Source organism: Ictidomys tridecemlineatus, chromosome 9, assembly GCF_052094955.1.
Source record: "Ictidomys tridecemlineatus isolate mIctTri1 chromosome 9, mIctTri1.hap1, whole genome shotgun sequence".
NCBI lineage: Eukaryota > Metazoa > Chordata > Mammalia > Rodentia > Sciuridae > Ictidomys > Ictidomys tridecemlineatus.
The window spans coordinates 122,355,205-122,375,234 of record NC_135485.1 but is presented as its reverse complement, the minus strand read 5'-3'; the positions used below and the strand labels follow the sequence as shown (position 1 = coordinate 122,375,234).

The following is a 20,030-nucleotide window of genomic DNA, read 5'->3' as shown; positions in this document are numbered from 1 at the left end:
ACCATTGGGCTACACCCCCAGCCCTTTTTATTTTTAATTTTGAGACAGGTCTCACTGAGTTGCTTAGGCTAGCCTTGAACTTGAGATCCTGCCGCCTCAGCCTCCCCATTTGCTAGGATTGTAGACATGTACGTCACTGAGAGTTTTTCTAATACAACCTCCCGTACACCTGAGGAATTTATTCAGTAACGTTGAAAGTGAAAACTTGTTAGTGGCATTCTACAGAGTAAAGGTCTTAAATCAGTCTTTTTTTCTTTTTCTCTTTTTTTCAGCGTCTCACTCACTGTCTTGCCCAGGCTGACCTCAGACTCTGGGGTCAGGCGATCCCATCTCCACCTCCTGGGTAGCTGGGACCTGAGGCGCACCCCATGCACACCTAGCTTCAGTCTGCTCTGTGCCCCTAGGTCTCATGGAGCAGGTCACCTTGCTTGCTCAGCTTTGTTTGGGTTGACTTACTTTCCTTTTGGCTCTGAGTGCAGTGGCCTGACAATAAGCCTTCCCTTCTCCAAGACCTGAAATGGAGCCCTGGGAGCCGGTCTTCCCCAGGCAGCAGACAGAGCCCCGCCTCTTCGGCTGACCTGTTTATTTCAGTGTATTCCTGTTTGTTTTCTGCAGTTTGCGCTGGAAAAGCTGACGGAGCTGGAGTACTGGAAACAGGAGCTGCAGGGCGAGGCTCACACACTTATAGATTTCTTCTGTGAAGACAAAGAAACCATGAAACTGGATGAGTGCTTCCAGATATTCAGAGATTTCTGTACCAGATTCAACAAAGCAGTTAAGGTACGGCTGGCTGGTGACGACTGCACACTTTCCAGAGTGGTTTGGATGTTTATTTTTCTTCTTGCCGACCTGGTCCTCTCCCCGTGGTGGAAAGAGAGTTCAACATCTCCATGGTTTCAGGAGCATCTGGCCAGGTGGCATGGACAGGCCCGGGCTGGGCTGGCTGGGGCCGGGCTCTGCCTTTCCAGACCTGCAGGGTCCATATCACCAAGTGTCTGGCCCCTCACCAACACCCACAGTAAAAGCATCTCGTTAGCAAACTTCATGATGGAGGTCACACGTTTACACTCCTACCAAAGATCCTAATGTCCTACTCAGCCCCTCCCCAGAAGAGCATTTCCACTCTCAGGGACACTTTTGTTGCAGTGGGATGATTGGAAGATGCCTAGTGTCATGACGAAGGCCAGCAAAGCCTACGGTCACTCCCAGATCCATAAGGAGCTGCTGCTGCCCTGAGCACAGGGGCCACACTTGGTACCCTTCAACCACCCACTCCAGTGATCTCCAGTGAAATAGAAAGCCGGGAAATGCTCAGGGTAGCTTGACTGTGCAAATCAGACTTTCTTTTTTGGTACCAGGAATTGAACCCATGGATGCTTAACCACTGAGCCACGTCCCCATCGCTTTTATTTTTTATTTTGAAACAGGATCTGGCTAAGTTGTTTAGGGCCTCGATAAGTTGCTGAGGCTGGCTTTGAATTTGCCATCCTCCTGCCTCAACCTCCAAAGCCACTGGGATTACAGGCGTGCAATACCATGCCTGGCTGCAAGTCAGGCTTTTAACAAAATGTTGATTAAAACAGAATCCCACATTCCTTCTTATTAGGTGGCGATGGAGAGCCAGGTACTTCTGAGTCATCTCTTGCCCTGTATTTTATTTTGATTAACTTAGTTGGTACTGGGGATGGAACCCAGAGCCTGGTGCTCCTACCCTGCATGCAGACCTGTCCCCAGCCAGCTTCCTGGGGGAACTGGTCACATTTCTCTCAAGCCCAGCTTTACTTTAGCTCCTTCCTCTATCCAGCTAGAAGGAGTCTCAGCCGGTAGCCACGTTTACTGTCCTCTGTCCAAGCAGTGAGCTCAGCTGTGGGAGGTCATGGGGTGGGGGATAGGATAGCAGAGGCCAGATTGACTCTTTCTGACATTCTGAGGCCCTCACTTCCCATCCAAGTTGTACAGGCCTGTGAAGCCACCTGCGTGGTGCTGTCTCCCAGCTGTCCTGAAAGCCAGGACCTGGCCCCACCTCACCATGCACCACCTTGGAGAAGGCTGGAGAGGCTTAGGGACCCTGGGGGAGGCTTAGGCCAGAGCTGAAGGAGGAGCCAAGAGTCTCCAGCCAGAACCTCACAGAAACTTGGAAAGTCTACTGTAGGAGGAAATTGATTTTCAAGTAAAAACTGCTAACAATAACAGAATTGGGTCATGAGATCCGTGTAATTACATGATTACATGGCTTTCCCAACCCAAAAGAGAGCCATGATTTGTGACACGGATGCAGCCAGCCCTCCACTCCACAGTTCTCCCGCTGCAAATTCAACCAACCACAAGTTGGAAGTATTTTTCTGTAAAGTGCACATCTGTGCCAAACGAGTGCAGGCCCTTTTGTCGTCATTTCTCCCTAAACAGCGCAGTATAACCACTGCCTACGTAATGCCCCCATTGCACTGAGCATTATAATTAGTCTAGAGGTGACTTAGAGTATATGTGAGGATGTGCATGGGTTATATGCAAACCCTACAACTAAGATTTGGGTGTCCCCATGGGGATCTGGAATCAGTCCCCTGCAGATGCCGAGGGACCGCTGGAAATGAACTGCATAGGTGGATGAGGTGTGATTGGTTCTGACTCAGTTTCTCTGTAAGGGACTGGGCGCCCTGCAGCCGGGTGGAAGGTGGAAGGATTTGTAAAGCCTATGCACTCCTCTTCCTCTTCCCTGATTGTGGGAACAAGTTGGCTTTCTTTGGAGTTGAGGTGGCGTCCATATGTGGAATCGGAGCCTATGCTTAAGGGACAGTGTATTGGCTGGAGAGCTGGAAGTGGAGCCCAGGAAGGAGACCTGTAGACAGATGGCTGGAGCAGGGTGGCGAGTCCCTGGGCCAGATCCCTGCGTTTCTTTGGGAGGTCCTCGTCCACCCGCCTGCACCCCTGCATATGCACAAAGCAGTGCACAGTCTTTCTTAGCGTGGGATGTGACCCAGGGCTGTCCTCCACGCAAGTCCCTCTCTTTGAGTCTTAGGGTAGGTGGCTTGGCGATTGCAGGAGGCCCCGCGTCTCACGCTGCCTTCTCCTCCCTCCCTTCAGGACAACCAGGACCGGGAGGTGCAGGAGCTAAGGCAGCTGCAGCGGCTGAAGGAGCAGGAACAGAAAAGGCGTTCCTGGGCGAGCGGGGAGCTCGGGTTTGCCCGGAGCAGCAGTGAGAACGACGTCGAGCTGCTAACCAAGAAGGGTGCAGAGGACCTGAGCCCTTTCCTGCACCCCAGGCCCATCAGTCCCTCCTACCGGCCCCCCAACACGCGCCGCTCCCGCCTCTCCCTGGGCACCTCTGCTGACCGCGAGCTGCTGACCTTCCTGGAGAGCGGCGCCGGCAGCCCCGAGGCGCTCCACAAGTTCAACAGCTTGCCCCGGAGGGGCCCCCGGCAGGCCCGGCCCCTGGTAGCCTGGATGGAGCCTGGAGAACCACGGGCTGGAGGCCCTAGTGGGGCACAAGAACCTCGGGCTCCAGAGGGCCAGGAGAAAGCCACCGAGCTGCCCTCCGCTGGGCAGAGCCAGCCTCCAGCCCCGCAGCCCGAGGAGCCTGCCTCTGCTTCCCCCCGAGCCGCACGCGCAGGGGCCGGCCTCCTCCGGAAGAGGAACAGCGAGCCCGTGGGCTTGGGGCCGGCCTGGGCCCCTCCACTCCCGCCACTGGCTCTGGGCATTAAGGAGCATGAGCTGGTGACAGGGCTGGCCCAGTTCAGCCTCCAGGGTCCCAAGGTCCTGGAGGAGACATCCCCTTTGACCCTGAGTGACTTCAGCCCCGTGGAGCTCGCATCTTTGGGTGACGGGAACCCGCCGTCCCTCGGTGCTGGCCGTGACCGTTTGACACCTGTGGGCAGAGGTCCCCAGGAAGGACCCCGCCCCGCCCCGGAGGATGACCGGGCTGCCCCCGAGGAGCCCAGCGGCGCAGCTGTGGCGTCTGTGGGCAGCAGTGAGCCCGAGAGCAAGGACCCCGGGCCGCCATGGTGTGTCTCGGACACCACCGACTGCTCGCTGACCCTGGACTGCTCCGAGGGAGCCGACTCCAGGCACGGGCAGGGCGAGCCCGAGGAGGAGAGGGAAGGGGACGGCTCCGTGTCCTCCAACCCCGCTTCCAGCACCCCGGGGGAGGCGCCTTCTCCCCTCTCCATGAAGAGCGAGCCGGGCCCCAAGGGTGACCTTCCCAGGGACAGACCTAGCAAAGGGAAGGACGCTGCAGGACCAAAGAGAAACTCCCTCAAAGAGGCGTCTCCGGGGGCCGCCAAGCCTGGAGCGGCCCGGCGGAGCCCGGGGGCGGCGCCCAAGCCCGTGCGCACCCTGACGGCCTCGGAGAGCGAGAGCATGCGCAAGGTGGTGCCCATAGCCAGGGCCAGCAGGGCCCCCGGGGGCTGGAAGCGGCCCGAGCAGCCGTCCCGGCGGGACGCCCCCGGCAGCACTGACACACTGTCGCGCCGCAGCTCCGTGAAGGGGACCTCAGACACGTCGCCCAGGAGGGCCTCCACGGGGGCCGGGGCCACAGTGGCCGAGGAGCAGCGACTGTCCCGGGGCAGCAGCACCCGGCTGGGGAAGGAGCCCCCGCTGCAGCCCAGGGGCTCCCTCAAGAAGCCCAGCGCCAAGCCCCTCAGGAACCTCCCCAGGCAGAAGCCCGAGGAGAATAAGGTCCCCGAGAGCCCCGAGGAAGAGCCCAAGGCCCCGCCCGCCCCCAGTGCCCCCCGCGTCCCACCCCCTGTCCCCAGCTTTGCCCGAAACACAGTGGCCTCCTCCTCTCGGTGCCAGAGGACGGATCCCCCTGCCGGGGCCAAAGGCATCACTCGGACGGTGTCCCAGCGGCAGCTGAGGGTCAAGGGCAGCCCTGAGGACGCGGCCTCCAAGGACAGCAGCAGCCTGAGGCGGGCCAGCAGCGCCCGGGTTCCCAAGAGGGGCCCGGAGTCTGCCGAGAGCCCCGCTGCGGACGCGGAGGCCCCTGTAAAGGGCAGAGGGCTCGGGGAAAGGGCCTCCCTTAGACTGAAGGACTCGGGTCGGACCGCACTGGGGAGGGTCCTGAATCCATTGCACAAGTGACGGGTGTCTGTCTCTGTCGCCTCTGGGACTCAGAGGGTGAGGACTGACTGCTGGGAAGAGGCCAACACTGAATGTCTGTGTTACACGTTGAGCCATCCACTGTGCACGATCCAATCACTAAAGGTACAGCGCGGGAGGCCGTGGGCTCGCCTGCCTGCCGACTGCTGCTGCCAACTCCAGGGCCCAGAGGCAGGTCCCCACCGCCAGGACCCCAGTGCCCCCTCTCACACCCGGACCCTGTTCTTGACTCCTTCCCCAGGACAGAGGTTCCTTGATGGATGGACTCCACCTACAAGATGACGTTCTTATGTAACGAGTGAATTTTTTTTCTGGCCAGTTTTTATATATGTAAGACTTATTTTTTAATATAAAAATAAAATGATGTTTTCGTTGGTTCCCTTTGCAGAGTGAAATACCTCCCGGGCTTAAAAATTCATCTTAAACATGAAAATATTTGTCCCTTCCTGCGTCCCCTCAGGTTCCACCTGGACGCACCACTCCCCACTGGCAGCTGGCCTCGCAGGCCCTGGCTGTCGTTGGCTCTGTCTCCTGGAAGGCCTCTGGCCTCTGCCGTCTTGTGTGACCTTGGTGGTTTGTGTGGGACCGTTAGGTGATGGAATGGGGTGCTCTTGAGTGTTGGGGGCACTGTGGTGGGGAGGTGCAGCCCCTGAGAGAATCGTGGCTTGTGCAGAGCCGAGCAGCGCTCTGCCGGGCTGGTCCTTCCCATCCTGGTTCCCCTGCTTGTCCCCTGTGTTCGCTCTGGTTACCGGGAAGAACCAACCCTGTGTCCCCCGAGGCTCCCCCACCCCGCTTCCGCTTTGCCTGCTCATAGCCCTCAGGTCATTTCCAAGGTCACGTGGAGCCTGGGCCCCCCACTCTCCCCAGCTCCTCCTCTTGATTCCTTCTAATACTTTCTAATATTGACGTCTCTTCCTTCCTGAGTGGTATTTAAGTCCTGAGAAACGCAAATCAAGTTTTTTAATTTGTTAAGCAGACCAAATTAAAAAAAAGAAAAGAAGAAGAAGAAAGAAAAAGAAAAAAAAATGAAATTGATTTCAAGTCTTGGGGGTTAAAAAAAAAAACTCAGGCTTCCTTTCTTTTGAAGAAAGCTCCATTCCTACCCAATGTCTATCTCACTCCTCTCTGAGATTTGGGAACTAGGGGAATTCTTGGAACATTTTTGTTTTTTAAAAGTTGCTTCCTTTCACTTTGGGTGGCTTGGTGAAACCTTTTAGATGCAGCATTGGCAGCTGGATGGACTTGGGGACCTGGATGCATCTGTGCTGAATCCTGTGGCTAATGTTACAGGTCCCTCCTGGGGAATGTTGCCTTTTACCCAAATTAATTGGAAACTGATTTGCAAAGGTGAAGGTCATGGTTGGAGGTAAAGGTAGCCCTGAGCAGATTGTCCTGGGCTCCTGGAGAGGTGGATGGGAGCCCAGAGCAGCTTTTCACTGTTTCAGAAAGACTCAGATGTCACATTCTAACCAGGTAGAGTCAAAACATCCCAAACATGGGGTCCACGTGTGGGTGGGAAACAATGAAGGAAGTCATGGGTATCAGGACCCTTTAGAAGGACCCCCAGGGTCCCTGTCTCTGCTCTGTCCTGATGCTGTGTCTTTGGCAGGACACTGCTTCTTCCTGAGCATCTGTCATGCATACCTCCATAGACGTGGGGACATGGCCTCCCTGATGGTTTCTAGGGGCCCTTCCAGCTTCAAGGGTCTGAGTCACATGAACAAGCACGGACCCATCTCTGCCCCAGGATCAGCTCTCAGAAACAACCACCCCCAGCCTCCCTAAAACAGGCCTCACTCAAGGGCTGCGAGAAGAAAGTTCCACACAATGTTGAGGTGCTGTCAGAGGGGACAGGCTGAGCTTCCTGAGAAGGGGTGTTCTCCTCAGCCTTGGGGACAGCCGTCTGCGCATCTGTGTGAGCAGGTGATACCGGCCTTTAAGCCTGGAAAGATGATTTGTACAGGGGAGAAATGTAAATACGTTTCTACAGAAATTTGTGTAAGATGAACTTGGATATATTTAAAGGTCCGTTTACATGGGCTTTTATGTATAGGTAATTTAATAAAGTTCCTGTTTATGGGAGTGGTTTTATCTCAGCTTCTTCTATGCATCCGTCCTCAACAATCCCGCAGGGAAGATGTTTAATTTCCTGGCGGGATGGGATGCCGGAGGTGAGGGCAGTCTTTTCCTCCAAAGTCTTGAGAGCCAAAATGAAGCCGTTGGCAGCGTGTCTTCTTGGTATAGGTAGCAGGCATCACGCCTGCAGTGGAGGGCTCCGGAAGAGGGCTTTGTGCCAGACTGTAGGGATGCTGCATGCGTCTGACCCAGAGATCAGCGATGGAATGTTCTGTGCCTCCTACGGGCTTGCGTTAGTCCACGTTGGGCCAGGATTTGTGTAATCTCTGTGGGGCCGGCAAGTCTGGATCTGCTCCTGTGTCCTCCTGCAAGTTGGCTCAGGAGAGCCATTGGGAAACCGCAGCTCACCTCTGTGGCTAGCTCAGGAATGAGCAGAGAGGGAGGGAGGTGTTGCTTCATTGGAAATGCAGCCTTGGTGCATATTTTTAAAGGAGGGGATCACGGGTAAGATATACCTCCTACTCGGATTTTATGCCACCTTTTAGTGCTAGAGGACCTCCTGCTCTGCCCGAAAGTGGGTTGGAGGAATGAACACCCCTGCTCAGACATCCGCAGGCGAGACAGTAGGCGATGCGTTTGTGAGTTGCTACGTGATCCCTGGACACTTAGAACCTGGTTTGGCTTGGGTTATAAGCAGATTGGGAGGCCAAACTCCTTTCTGTACCACTGCTGTGCCCAGAGTGATTGACCACCCACCCCTGCAGCCCCACCCACAGCCCTTTTCTTGGTCTTTGCAAAGAACCTGAGTTCCAGCTGTCCTCCCAAAGATTCAAATAAAAATGGCTGGTTTCCCAACCATTCATTTGAGATTCTGCATATCCATGTATTATGGGGGGTTTGGGGAAGAGGTTCTGGAATACTTCAATAGAACCTTTCTTTCTTTCTTTCTTTCTTTCTTTCTTTCTTTCTTTCTTTCTTTCTTTTCTTTTCTTTTCTTTTCTTTCTCTCTCTCTCCAAGGATTGAAACAAGGAGCACTAAATCACTGAGCCATATCCCCAGCCCATTTTTTAATCCTTTATTTAGACATAAGCTCTTGCTAAGTTGCTGAGGCTGGCTTTAAATTTGTGATCCTCCTGCCTCAGCCTCCAAAGCCACTAGGAATATAGGTGTGTACCACTGCACCCAGCTTCCATAGAACTTTTAATTCATGTTCTGAGGTGCACGAATTCATGAATGTCTGCCTCCAAACATTGGTATCCTCCACCTTCCACCTCCCTTCTGACAATGAAGACATTTGGTAAGTTGATAGAATTTTCCATTAAATTTCAACTCATTCTTACTTTCTCATTAAACTTTGATTTCATGCTTCAGACCTTACAGAAAATACCAGAGCTTTGTGTGCGGGTTATGTCCCCAAACACCTACTGGCATCAAATATATAACCCAAATGTGATTAATTGACATGCACCTGGTTACTTAGTAAGTGCTGTCTAAAACTAGGCTGCGAGCACAGTGGGTCTGCAGTCCCCCTACTCAGCATCTGTGGAGCAATAACCTGGAGCTCATACTTGGTGTTGGCAGGGTCAACTTCTCCCTGGGCCTTTTTCATCCACAATTGTCTCCCAGTTAAGTTGCTCTAAGCCTCACTGGGTCACCTAAGTGAAAACAAAAATAATATTCTTGCTGTTGGAGAAAATGGATGTCTGTCTTCTGAGCCAGAGCTTTGAAATGGGGCTTTTGGCTTCCTGGTCGGTGGGTGGCACAATTGGACTCCATTGTGAAAGGGGTCATGGCCCCGGGCAGCCTTCCTAGTCTGCTCATTCAGGGACCCTTCACCAGGGCCACCAGGAGCTTGGCACACCCTGCCACAAGCCTGCGGCATCAAGGCATCAAAGCCTGTCAGCGAGGACGCTGCTCAGAGTCCCCGTTGATGGATTCATGACAGACGCTTGGAACCAGGTCCAGGCTTTGCCCCTGGCCTCCTCAGGAACTCAAGGGCTGAGTCCCACAGGAGGCCCCTAACTCTCACGCTGACGATGTTCCCCAAATTTGTTTGCAATTAGATTTGAGAAGTTCAGAGTACACTTTCCCCCAGCAACCATATCAGGTCTGATAGGTAGGTCTCCGAGACAGTCCACTAGAGCCCCATGTGACCTTTCTGATATGGTCTAAATGTTTTTGCCTCCAAAATTCCTACGTTGGAACCCCAAGGTGCTGATACTAGGAGCTGGGGCCTTGGGGAAGGGGCTAGGTGTGAGGCAGAGCTCTGAGGGGGCTCTTCTGCCCGCTCCACCAAGCAAGGACACAGCTAGAGGTACCTCTATGAACCAAGAAGCAGCCCTCACCAGACACCAAATCTCCTGGTGCCTCCATCTTGGGCTTTCCAACCTCCAAACTTAGGAACAGTGAGATGCTCTTGTTGATGGTATTCTGTGACAGCAGCCTGAATGGACTAAGACACCATCTGTAGGTAGACTGTGGGCCTGGCATTTCTACAGAAGAGAACCTCCGTTACACTAGTGTTTCTAGCCCCCTGGCAACACCTTCTGTTAGGTTGAAGGCACAGTGAACCAGCCTCTGCACTCCAGAGGTCGATCCCTCAAGCCACTGCAGGCGAAGACATGAGGGGTTCCTAGGCAACCCCAGGAAATATGGACCATTCCTGTCTGCAACCTCCTTCTGTCTGTTCTTTCTGATAGAGAGCACACGGGCCCAACAGAAGATGGACCTGCTCTGCCTTCCATTTCCCCAGCCTCTAGGCCACCATTGAGAAGGTGGCAGAGGTGAGAAGGTGGCGTGATAGGGCCAGGGCCTCATGAGCCACAAGGCCAGCAGGCGGCTGGGCAAGTGGCCACCTCAGGAAGGACTGGGCATGCTGGCTGCAATGTGCTCTCTGTGAAGCCTCCCAAGTGGCAGCATCAGGGCACCCGGTGCCACTCAGTATATGGAGTGGCAGTCACTGTGTGGAGTGCTCCTGGGTCCTGCAGAACCACCTGGGGTTGGTGCTTCCTGGCCCCACCCTGTGCCTTCTCTCTGGCTGTGTACAGGGCCAGGCAGCCCCAGCATGGCCTCTGCACTGGCCTCCCTGGTTAGGAACGGGGTGGGTGCAGCTCTCCAGGGTGCTGACTGTGCAGAAAAGGAGCCGGTGCCCGCTCACCCTGGCATTCAGGGTGTGGACAACCACGGGAAAAGAGCCCCCATCCTGTTTTAGGACAAGGAAGGCCTCCTTGGAAGGAGGACGGGGCCCACTTCTTCCCCAAGCTGTTGGCGTAGTCATTTAGGTTTTTATCACCTCCATGCCCTACGTGGCTTCCCCTCTGTCTGAGAAGATTGCCCAAAGGATCCGGACGGCCTTGCTGCTTTCAGAGACAACCATTTGGCCAGTTTGGGCAAGTGCAAATGTGGGTCTGAGTACGTTGGGATAAAAATGTGATGGTTCAGCTTTGGAAGCTGCCCCAAGAGAAAGAACAGTGGCTCCATTCAGCTGTGGCTTTCTGGTCACCTGCGCCTCCTGTTCCCAAGGCACCTGCGGTTCCCAGCAGCTGATTCATCCTCAGGGAGGAGAGGGAAGGGGTGGGCTGCCCGCAGGGCTGCTTCTTTGCCACTGAGAGACAGCCAAGAAGCCTCCCCCACGCCCACTCAGGATGGATCCCAGTACAACAGAAGCCAGGGGATGGGTCAGCAGCTGCAGAAGGTGCCTGCTGCTCGCAGCCCCTCCCAGACCCTTGCCAGTTCTCCCAGCTCACGGTGGGCTGAGCTCTGGCTACAGCTTGTCTCCTAAGAAACTGCTTTGGAGACAGTCACCACACTCATGTGATCTCAGCCACAAGGGAGAGGTGAAACGAAAAGTCATTCCCACTTGTCAATGGAGGAATTCATTCCAGAAAGATGGCTACTAAAATGCCATCTTTGGCCACCTTCTTGGAGCCGAGGTACTGGAATGAGGCCCAGTGGGTCAGTCCGTGGTCCTCAGGCCCGGGACCTACTTTCCAGGAAGGACCTTGATGAGCTGCACTGTGACAGAAGAGAATGACCAGAAAAGCCAAGGGTCTGGCCACCTGCTACAGGTGAGCAGCTGGGGCCGCCGTGATGGTTTAAACCCAAGGGCTCAGAAAAGCCTGGTGGTGGGGCTGATCTTATCCTATGTCACCCAGAGCACAAAGGCGAGCCCAGGGTATGGCTCAGGGGGACAGTGTATGCTTACCATGCAAAAGGCCCTGGTGTGATCCCCAGCACCACCGAGACCAACCAACCAACAACAGCAACGACAACAACAGCAACAACAAAATACACCAAAACCAAACCCAAGCACAAGGGAGATTAGTCCTCGGGCACAGGAGGAGCGGACACCAGCCGCACACCCACGTCCCTGGGCTGGAGCCTCCATCTCTCTTCTACTGGAAGACTCTGGCCCTGTGGTGACTGACCCAGACTCAGCTGTTGAGTCACTCAAGTAATCCCCAAGGCCATTTTTCCCATGCAGGGACATGGGAGAGTCAGCTGCTCCTTAATGGGTCCTGAGAAGAAGCCTCATGGCCATCATCCTTATCACCAAAAGCACTTTTTTTTTTTTTTTTTGGTACCAGGGTTTGAACCCAGGGGTGCTTACCCACTGGGCCACACCCCTAGTCTTTTTTTAAATTTCTTTTTATTTTGAGACAGGGTCTTACTAAATTGCAAGATGACCTTGCTATGTTGCTGAGGCTGGCCTCAAACTTATGATCCTCCTGCTTCAGCCTCCCACATGGCTGGCATTACAGGCATGTGCCACCATATCTAGCAAAAAACACTTTTTCAATGGTGTCTGCAGTGTCTGCTCCTCTTGGATTTGTCCATACGGCAGGACTCTGGAGCACAAGGGCGGTCACCCTACCATGGACTCTCAGTGGGAGTTAAGAAGACTTTGGGACTCAGGGAAGCTGGGTTTGGAGGGATTCTAACATGGGGTAGTGAGGCCTGTGTTGTCCAGGGGCTCCTCAGAATCCCAACCGTGCTGTGGGCCCAGCTCAAATACCGCGTTCCCTCTGTCTCCTCCCCTCTGACCTCCAGCTTGGGAATCGATCTTGCCCTCCCCTGAGCTCTTGAAGCACCAGGGTCATCCCACGGATCCCAGCTGGACTTGTCCAACAGCTGGAGTGTGCTGTGGCCTTCAGGGTGTATCCTGGGCAGTGATTCTTCATGTGTGGAACCCTCCAGGACCCAGTGAGGGCCAGTACCACGTGGGCATTCAGCACATGTGGGCTGATGGAAGCGGAGGGATGAAGGGAAGATTCTGGAACCACCTGCATCCTAGAAGAAGACAGATCAGGGACCCACGGCCCTGCCCCAGCACTGTGGGGTCTGTGTCTCTGTCTGGGCTTCGCCCTGGTAGCTAAAGGGGCAGCACCTAGGGCTCCCATCTAGGGCCACATGGAAGGAGCCAGGGCTTCCAGAAGAGGAGGGACCTTGGAGACCAGAAAAGGAACAAGAGCCAAGATAAAACAAACAAACAAACAAACAAACAAAAAACAAAACAAAACAAAAACCCGAGTTGAATGCCCGGGGCACCTAGAGAGGGATGGGAGCCTCACAGCAGTCACCCCCAACCCTCAGGCTCATTGAGATACAGCTGCAGGGTGGTGACAGTCCCACTCTGGGACTGCCCTCACCTGTCCTAGACCATACCTCAGGGACCGAAAGCAAGAAAGAGCCGCCACTGCGCATTCCACACACGACCCCTGTGCCGTGATCTGCAAAGAGCCCTGCACATTCCCGCACTGGAAATAGGGACAGCTGGGCACTGGCCTCCACCAGCTGTGGCTCCCGCCAGCCTGGGTGTTCATTAGTCGCATGACTTGGGCAATGAATGGCTGACCATCTCTGCTTGGGGACCTAGCTGTGTGTAGCTTCAGAGCAGCTGAGAGGATTATGTCACTAAATATGTTGGGACATTGTAAGAGCCTGTCACCAAAACGCAATCAGAGCTCAGACGTGGCGACCTCTCTGCGGGAACAGCGCCCCTGGAGGAGACCGGGGGAGACAGTGCCCCCTCTCCCCAGCTCTGCCTGCAAGAGAGAGAAGTCTCGAGAGGTCCACGTGTGTCGGAGAGGGAGGCTGCCCAATGACTCAGTGCGGCGGGTCCTCACCTGACACTGTCCCTACCTGGTTAGTGACCTTGGGCAGGTCACCAAACCCAGCTCTGCCTCTATTCCTGCTTCCTCCTCCAAGGGAGCGCTCGAGGCAGGGTTCCATGACACCTGACAGTATGTAATAGCCAGCTGTGTCTGATTTATTGGAGCTATAAAATACATTTGCTTCCAAGGCCCATGATCTCATCCTCAGGCCAAAGTCTTCAGGGGATTACCTCCCACCCAGGACTCCTGGCGTCCTTCTCCTTTGGACAATATTTGCTGAATGTTTACAGGGAGGAAGGTGTTTTCTACTTAGCAGCGAGCACCGTGTCGGTGTAGGGAAAGGCCAGGGGACGGCCATGCCCAGGTCTCTCTCTCTCAGGGTCAACCAAACCCAGCAGAAGCACCAGGAACAACAGCGAGGCTCTGTCTCCAGGCCCCCGCACGCTCCTTCCTGGCTCCACCGGGTGGCCTACTTCCCCATGGCCACCTGCCCCGTCGTGTCCTCCACCCACACAGACCCATCTCCCCAGCTGCAAGGAAGGCAAGAGAGAAAGCAGGGAGCAAGTCAGGGTCCCCGCGACTGCAGAACACTGGCAAAGAGGGGGCCACAGGATGCGGGGAAGGAGCAGAGGCCTGCCTGGAATTCACAAGACCTTGTCTGACCCAGGTGGACCCTGGTCAATGGCACGTCCTCTCTGAACATCAGTTTCCTCATTCCTCCAAGGGATGTGGGGTTCAGTGACCGCCAAGTTCCTGCCAGGGTCAAGGTTCTTTGGCCCTAATGGTATGGTGCTTCCTATGGGACTTGGGGCCCACACCACAGCCCACTCCCCTCTGCTCCTGTGCTCAGTCTTATCCAGGAGCTCAAAGGACCCTCCTAAACCTGAGCTTCTGGTGGCCCCCTCGCAGCCTTTTGGAGGCCCTGTACAGATCAACGGGCGAGGGTATGAGGCCTGGCTCAAACTCCACCTTGGCTCTTACTAACTGGACCACCCTGGGGAGTCTCAGTTTCTCATCTGTACAATGGGAAAACACCATGCCGACTTTTGAAGGGGTTATCAAAATTAAATACATATTTCCTGGTGTGTGGAAAGTGCTTATAAACGGGAAGTCTGTTCTGTGTGTGCCGCAGTCTGGCTGGGCACAAATCACGAGCCACTCAAGCAGGAACAAACTTGATTTCCGAACTCCACCAGCACACTCCACACAGGCTCCCCAGGAACTCTCCCGAACGCCACGGGGCTCCTCCAGGAGCCACCAACCGGAAATCCCTCCTCCCGCACTTCCCCAGCCAATGCGAACTCTTCAGGAATCCCCGCGAGAGCTCAACCGGAACTCAAGGGGAACTCCGCGAGAACTCCAAAGTCATCATCTTCATGGCTCGCTGGCGTCACCTCTCAACCACTACTTCTGGCAAAAATGCCATGCGTCACCCCGACTCGGCTGTGGCCCTCAACATGTGTGTATTCCTCTAGGCTTCGTGAAGGTTGGTCGGGGGTTCTATTCTCTGATTGGTGGGAAAACGCTGCGTAGTGTAACAGGCTCCTACCCCTCTCCCATCCCAGCTGAGATACAACTGTCAGATGAAAGAACTGTGGCTTGTCATCGGGCTCCAGAGGAATTCCAAAGGAAAAGTTCTAAGAGACATTGAACACACCAGGCCACGTGTCTTCCATGTGGCCACCGTGTTTGGCTGTTTCCAACAACCGTCTTGACACCCTGAGGCCTCTGGGAGGAAAGTGCCAGAAACTCAGTCCTTCACCTCTCAACCCGTGGCCCCTCCCGTGGTCCAGGCTGCTCAGCAAAGAGCCGCAGCCATGGGATGACACCTATGGACACGAGACGGTGCAGGGCAAGCCGGGGTCAGCCTGGCTGGTCATCCAGGTGCTGGGCTCCCGGCTGGTCATCTAGGTGCCTGCTGACTCTCCATGGAACTTGGTGAATAAGCGAGTCACTTCATTTCTCCTTGCAGCCCCCAGGATGGGACCGTGGCTCATCACTTGCTCATCTCATAGCGCCCAGTAGGGTCAAGGGATCTTATTTTTAAAGATCTTTAAACTTGAGTGGGTGGTAGGGGGTATATTAAAATGGAGCTGCGGTTTTAATCACATTATATTCTTTCCAGGTGGTAACTGGGAATGATATTTTGCCGTAGATTCAACCTGAAGACAAACACAACTATTGGAAAACCATGTTGCCTACCTAAGTCCTTTTTCATCCTACTGATCGCTACATTGACCGCCTTGAGAGACTTTTTCCAGACACTCAGTTATCTCTCAGTCTAGTAATAGAACTATCAGCACAACACAGCCACGTTAGGAAGGGATTTCTACCATCTCCACACTCCAGGTGAACTGAACCCTGCATTAGTCAGCTGTCTGTCACTATAATCAGAGACAAACCAACTTATAGAGAGAAAAGGTTTCTTGTCACTCACAAGAGTTTCAGTCCATGACTGGTTGACCCCATGGCTTTGTCCTGTGGCAGCACATCATGGTGGAGCCACTTGGTGAAGCCAAACTACTCACCCTGTGGCCAGAAGTGAAAGAGAGAGGAAGAGGAAGGGGCTGGGGTCCCATAATCTCCTTAAAGGGCATCCCCCTCCACCCCCAACCTGAAGGCCTCTCATTAGGCTCCACCTCTTAAAGGTTCCAGCACCTCCCAACAGAGCCAGGCTGAGAACCAGGCCTCTAACCCACGGGTCTCTGGGGGACAGTTAAGATACAAACTAGAGCAAATTTCAAGCTTCTGGGTAGCAGTTGTACTTGGCTCCTGACCTTTACTGACCCTGATGCTGATGCAGGTAAATAAAGCTGGGGATAGAATTGCAGATGTCAGAAGTCAGGAGGGGGCTCCTTAGTGACCCGAAAGGGACATGGTGAGGAGTAGGGGGTTCTGGGGTGTGGGGGTGTTCTGTGCTGATCTTATGCGTGTGTGCAATGTTTCCTACATAAGTATTCTGCACTTGAATAATAAAAAAAAAAGACGGGTTGTGCAGTATGTGGGGGGCATTCGTGATAGGAACCCATTTAGAAAGCTGCTCCTTTAAGAGACTCTCCAACGCGTCCTGTTCATGCCCCCTTTTCAGGAAAATGACTGCCATAGACCTTGACCAGCTGCCCACACGGATCCCCTGCTCGGCTTTCTTGTCAGCAGTTTATGGATCTGCAGGTCCCAGCAAATCTGTTGACATCAACTTGTGCTACCCACACTGTGCAGGGGTCCTGGACGGGTCACGGTCAGGCGTGTACTGAGCGAGCTGTGGGAAAGACGGTCCTTTGAGTCTCTCCTCACCACCATGATGTCATTTCCTCCACCAGGGATCACTCCCAGTAAAGCCCTGTCCGGGTTCTGCTTTTACCTGCCCATGAGTCAATGAGCTCATCTGAGCTTTGAGGTGGTTGTCCTGGAAAGACCCAAAACACTCAACAACGAAGATAAGACAGTGCCCAGCCTCCCCACGCCCCAGGAGGTCTTCACCTTGACCTTCCCCAGGAAAGGCCAGTGAGCACCAATGTGTGACTCCAGACCCGGTGCCCACATGCTCAGATAAACACGGCCAAGCCCTTTAAACAAACACTAGAAACCCAGCTTGAGTGTTTGGACAGAGAGCAGGACACAAAGTACCAGCTGGGGACTAGAGCCTGCTAGAACCACCTCCTCTTGCCACCAAGGAGCTGCGCACCTGGGGTAACTCACATGCCCTCTCTGAACCTTGAGTCCCTTAACCTTAATGTGGGGAGTTGCCTTGGAATAATTCCTAAGGCCCCTGAAAAAGAGACAATAATATCATCATGGCCCTGCAAAATCAGGCTTCTCACAGGTTGGTTGGTTGTTGGTTGGTTTTGTGTGTCACACTAGCTGAGAACGAACCAAGCAGACGCCTCAGTTCCTGGCACTAGACCATTTCAGTCTGAGCAAAGCCCTTTGGCACCAGGTATTGTTGTACCCCCACCCCCCTGACTCTAATCTCCACTCCTATTCTGTTCCCAGCAGGCATCACTGTAGTATTTAATGTCTGTTCGTAGGTGTGTGTGGGTGTCTATACGACTGTACAGCTGTGTCCTTGAAAAACATGAACAGCAGCTTCAGGTGTAGGTTTCTAATTCACATAGTCGGTAGTGTGCTCTGAACCCCAGCCTGTTTCTTTTTTCTTTTTTTCTTTTTTTTTTTGGTATCAGGGATTGAATTCGGGGGCTCTCGACCCCTGAGCCACATCCCCAGCCCTATTTTGTATTTTATTTAGAGACAGGTCTCACTGAGTTGCTTAGCACCTTGCTCTTGCTGAGGCTGGATTTGAACTCCTGGTCCTCCTGCCTCAGCTGAGCCCAGGCTGTTTCCTCATTCTGCTCTCCATTTTTAGGATCTCTGTGTTGCTGTGTATACAACTAGATTGATAGTTTTTCCTTTTTTTTTGTACTGGGGATTGAACCCAGGGACACTTCACCACTGGGCCACATCCCCAGCCCAGCCCTTTTTATCTTTTATTTTGAGACAAGATCTCACTAAGTTGCTGAGGCTGAGGTCCTCCCAGATTGCTGTAGGGCGGAAGGCAGAGGACCGTGCGGGAGGGGGGGAGGGGGGGTGCAGGGGCAGGAGGAGGGCCTGTCAAACCAGAGCCAGGGCTGGTGGAGTTGCCGGTGCTGCCTCTAGACTCTCCTTCTCGGCAGAAGGCACAGTTCTTCATTGATGACCTTTTACTTTAGGAGCCACGATCCCCGTAGAGCTGACAGAGTGGCTTATAAGTGAATGTGATTTGAATTATTATTAGATCGCCTGTCTCTCCCGCTGGCCTGCAAGTCCTCTGAGGCAGGCAGGTGCTCTTCTCATCCACAGTTGGATCACACCCAACCCCTGGGACAGAGCTACGGTAGTCAATGCCCAGCAAAGTTGAGCCCTGAGGGCCAAGCAAGAAGCCTGAGCTGGGCTAGGACGAGGAAAGAGAGGTTCCAGGGCACAATGTCTAGGGAGTCTGTGCCGAGGGGGGACCTACCCCTCCTCCCCGCCCCTGGCCTTATCCCAGACCCAGCGGCTTGTTTGGAGCCTAGACCTCACTAAGTTGCTGTGAGGGGAGGGGCCTCTAGGCCAGCTTCACAGGCAACTTTTCCTTTCAAAAAGCTTTTGACTCAGGCTCAGCATCTCACCTGGTGCCTTCCCTCCCTCTGCCTTCCGCTGTCTTTCACTTGGCGTTCACGGTGTGCCAGGCTGATGCTGGCATGGGTGGCTCTCACGAGGTCCTTGTATAAGCCGGTGCGATGGCGCATCCTGAAATCCCAGGGGCTCGAGAGGCTGAGGCAGGAGGATCTCGAGTTTAAAACCAGCCTCAGCCAAATTGAGGCCCTAAGCAACTCAGTGAGACCCTGTCTCTAAATAAAGTATAAAGAAGGGACTGGGGAGGTGGCTCAGCGGTTAAGCACCCCTAGGCTCAATCTGGGTACAAAAAAAAGGGATTCCTTGTGCAACAGAGGAGGGAAATGTGACATAAATCATATGCAGGGGGAAGAGTTAAGGGGAAGAGTCAACGCTGGAGACCCTATGGGCAGAAGGAGGGTGGTTCACGCAGGTGGCATCGAGGAGATGATGCGTGGGGTTGGGTCTGTCAGGAGGCAGCAGGTCGGGGGGGGGGGGGACCTGGGTGGGGCAAATCGTTCAAAGGCCCTAAAGAGAACAAATGTGTGTCCAGGGCTTGGCTTGGCTCTGTGTCTCTGGAGCCTGAGGTTCTCCACGGGGAGGCAGGGGAGGGAGCAGGGAGCAGGGAGGAGGCTGTCCAAGGAAGGGGAGGCAGAGGGAGGGAGGGAGGAGGGGGTGAGGGGCAGGAATCCACCAGGAAGTCTGCAGAGGAGAGGAGAAGAGGTGGATCACAGCTGAACTTTAGAAGATGGCCTGGGGGTGTTGGGAGGGAAGAGACCCAGGGCAGGCCAAGATGGCCGCTGAGGCTCTGACCCGATGGCCGCCAAGGCTCTGACCAGGCGGTTGAGGCCAGGTGTTGTGCTGTCTGCAGGAGACCCTGAGGGCGAGATCAGATTTGGGCAGTGGGGCGAGGGGCCTCTAGGCCATCTGAGTGGACACAGGACAGGGCTGGGCCTTGACCCTCAGGGTCAGCACTTCCCTTCTTAGCATTGTGTGGAATGTGTGGCCCTGGGCACCCTGAGGACCGAGCCACCTGAGGTACCTATGAGTAGGGTCTCCCCGGGGTTAACAGTGACCGTGTCCTCTGGCCTGACGGAACAGCGGCCATCCTCTTAGAGCAAACTACGGTGGGCAAAGTTGTTTTCCAGAATAAGAGAAGGCCGCTGGGCAACGGTCAGCCTTGCCTCCATCCCACCTCGACCCTGGGAAGGTCTTCCAGGCTCCCGGGCTGTGTCCTCATCCTCAGGACAGAGGGACGGAGGCAGGACAGGGGCAGCTGTCTGGGGCCCCTCCTGGAGGGCGTGTCTCTGTCCTCCTTCCCCTCTCCAGGGCTGAAACCACCAACATGTGGCGTGAGGACCCTCTTGCCTCCCCCATATTGAGGCAGCCTGGTTCCAGAGGGACAAGCCATGATCTTTGTGCTTGTTCAACGCTCACTTTGTTCAAGAGAAATTTCTTTCCTCTCCACCCCTTTGCCAAACCAGCCTTTCAGGCTCGGCGGCTCTGGGGAAGGTGTTTGGGGGTTACCAGCGCCTCAGGTCCTTAGGCTCCTCCTCCCCTCCCCTCCCCCTCCCCCAGCTCTGTTTGTTTGTTTGTTTCTCTGAATCTCTCCTTTGTCC

The 20,030-nt window shown here is 54.6% G+C and overlaps 1 protein-coding gene across 4 annotated transcripts in view; it reads left to right on the top strand.

Annotated features, from left to right (window-relative positions):
* Fhdc1 (FH2 domain containing 1) overlaps nt 1-5,468 on the top strand; it is a 38,851-nt gene extending 33,383 nt beyond the window's left edge. For all 4 annotated transcript variants that reach the window (XM_078022025.1, XM_078022024.1, XM_005337613.5 and 1 more), the window contains 2 exons: nt 616-780; nt 3,082-5,468. In XM_078022025.1, coding sequence (XP_077878151.1) covers nt 616-780; nt 3,082-5,073 — 2,157 coding nt within the window. In that variant the 3' untranslated portion in view covers nt 5,074-5,468. The remainder of the gene's footprint in view (nt 1-615; nt 781-3,081) is intronic.
* Nucleotides 5,469-20,030: the final 14,562 nt, after the last annotated feature.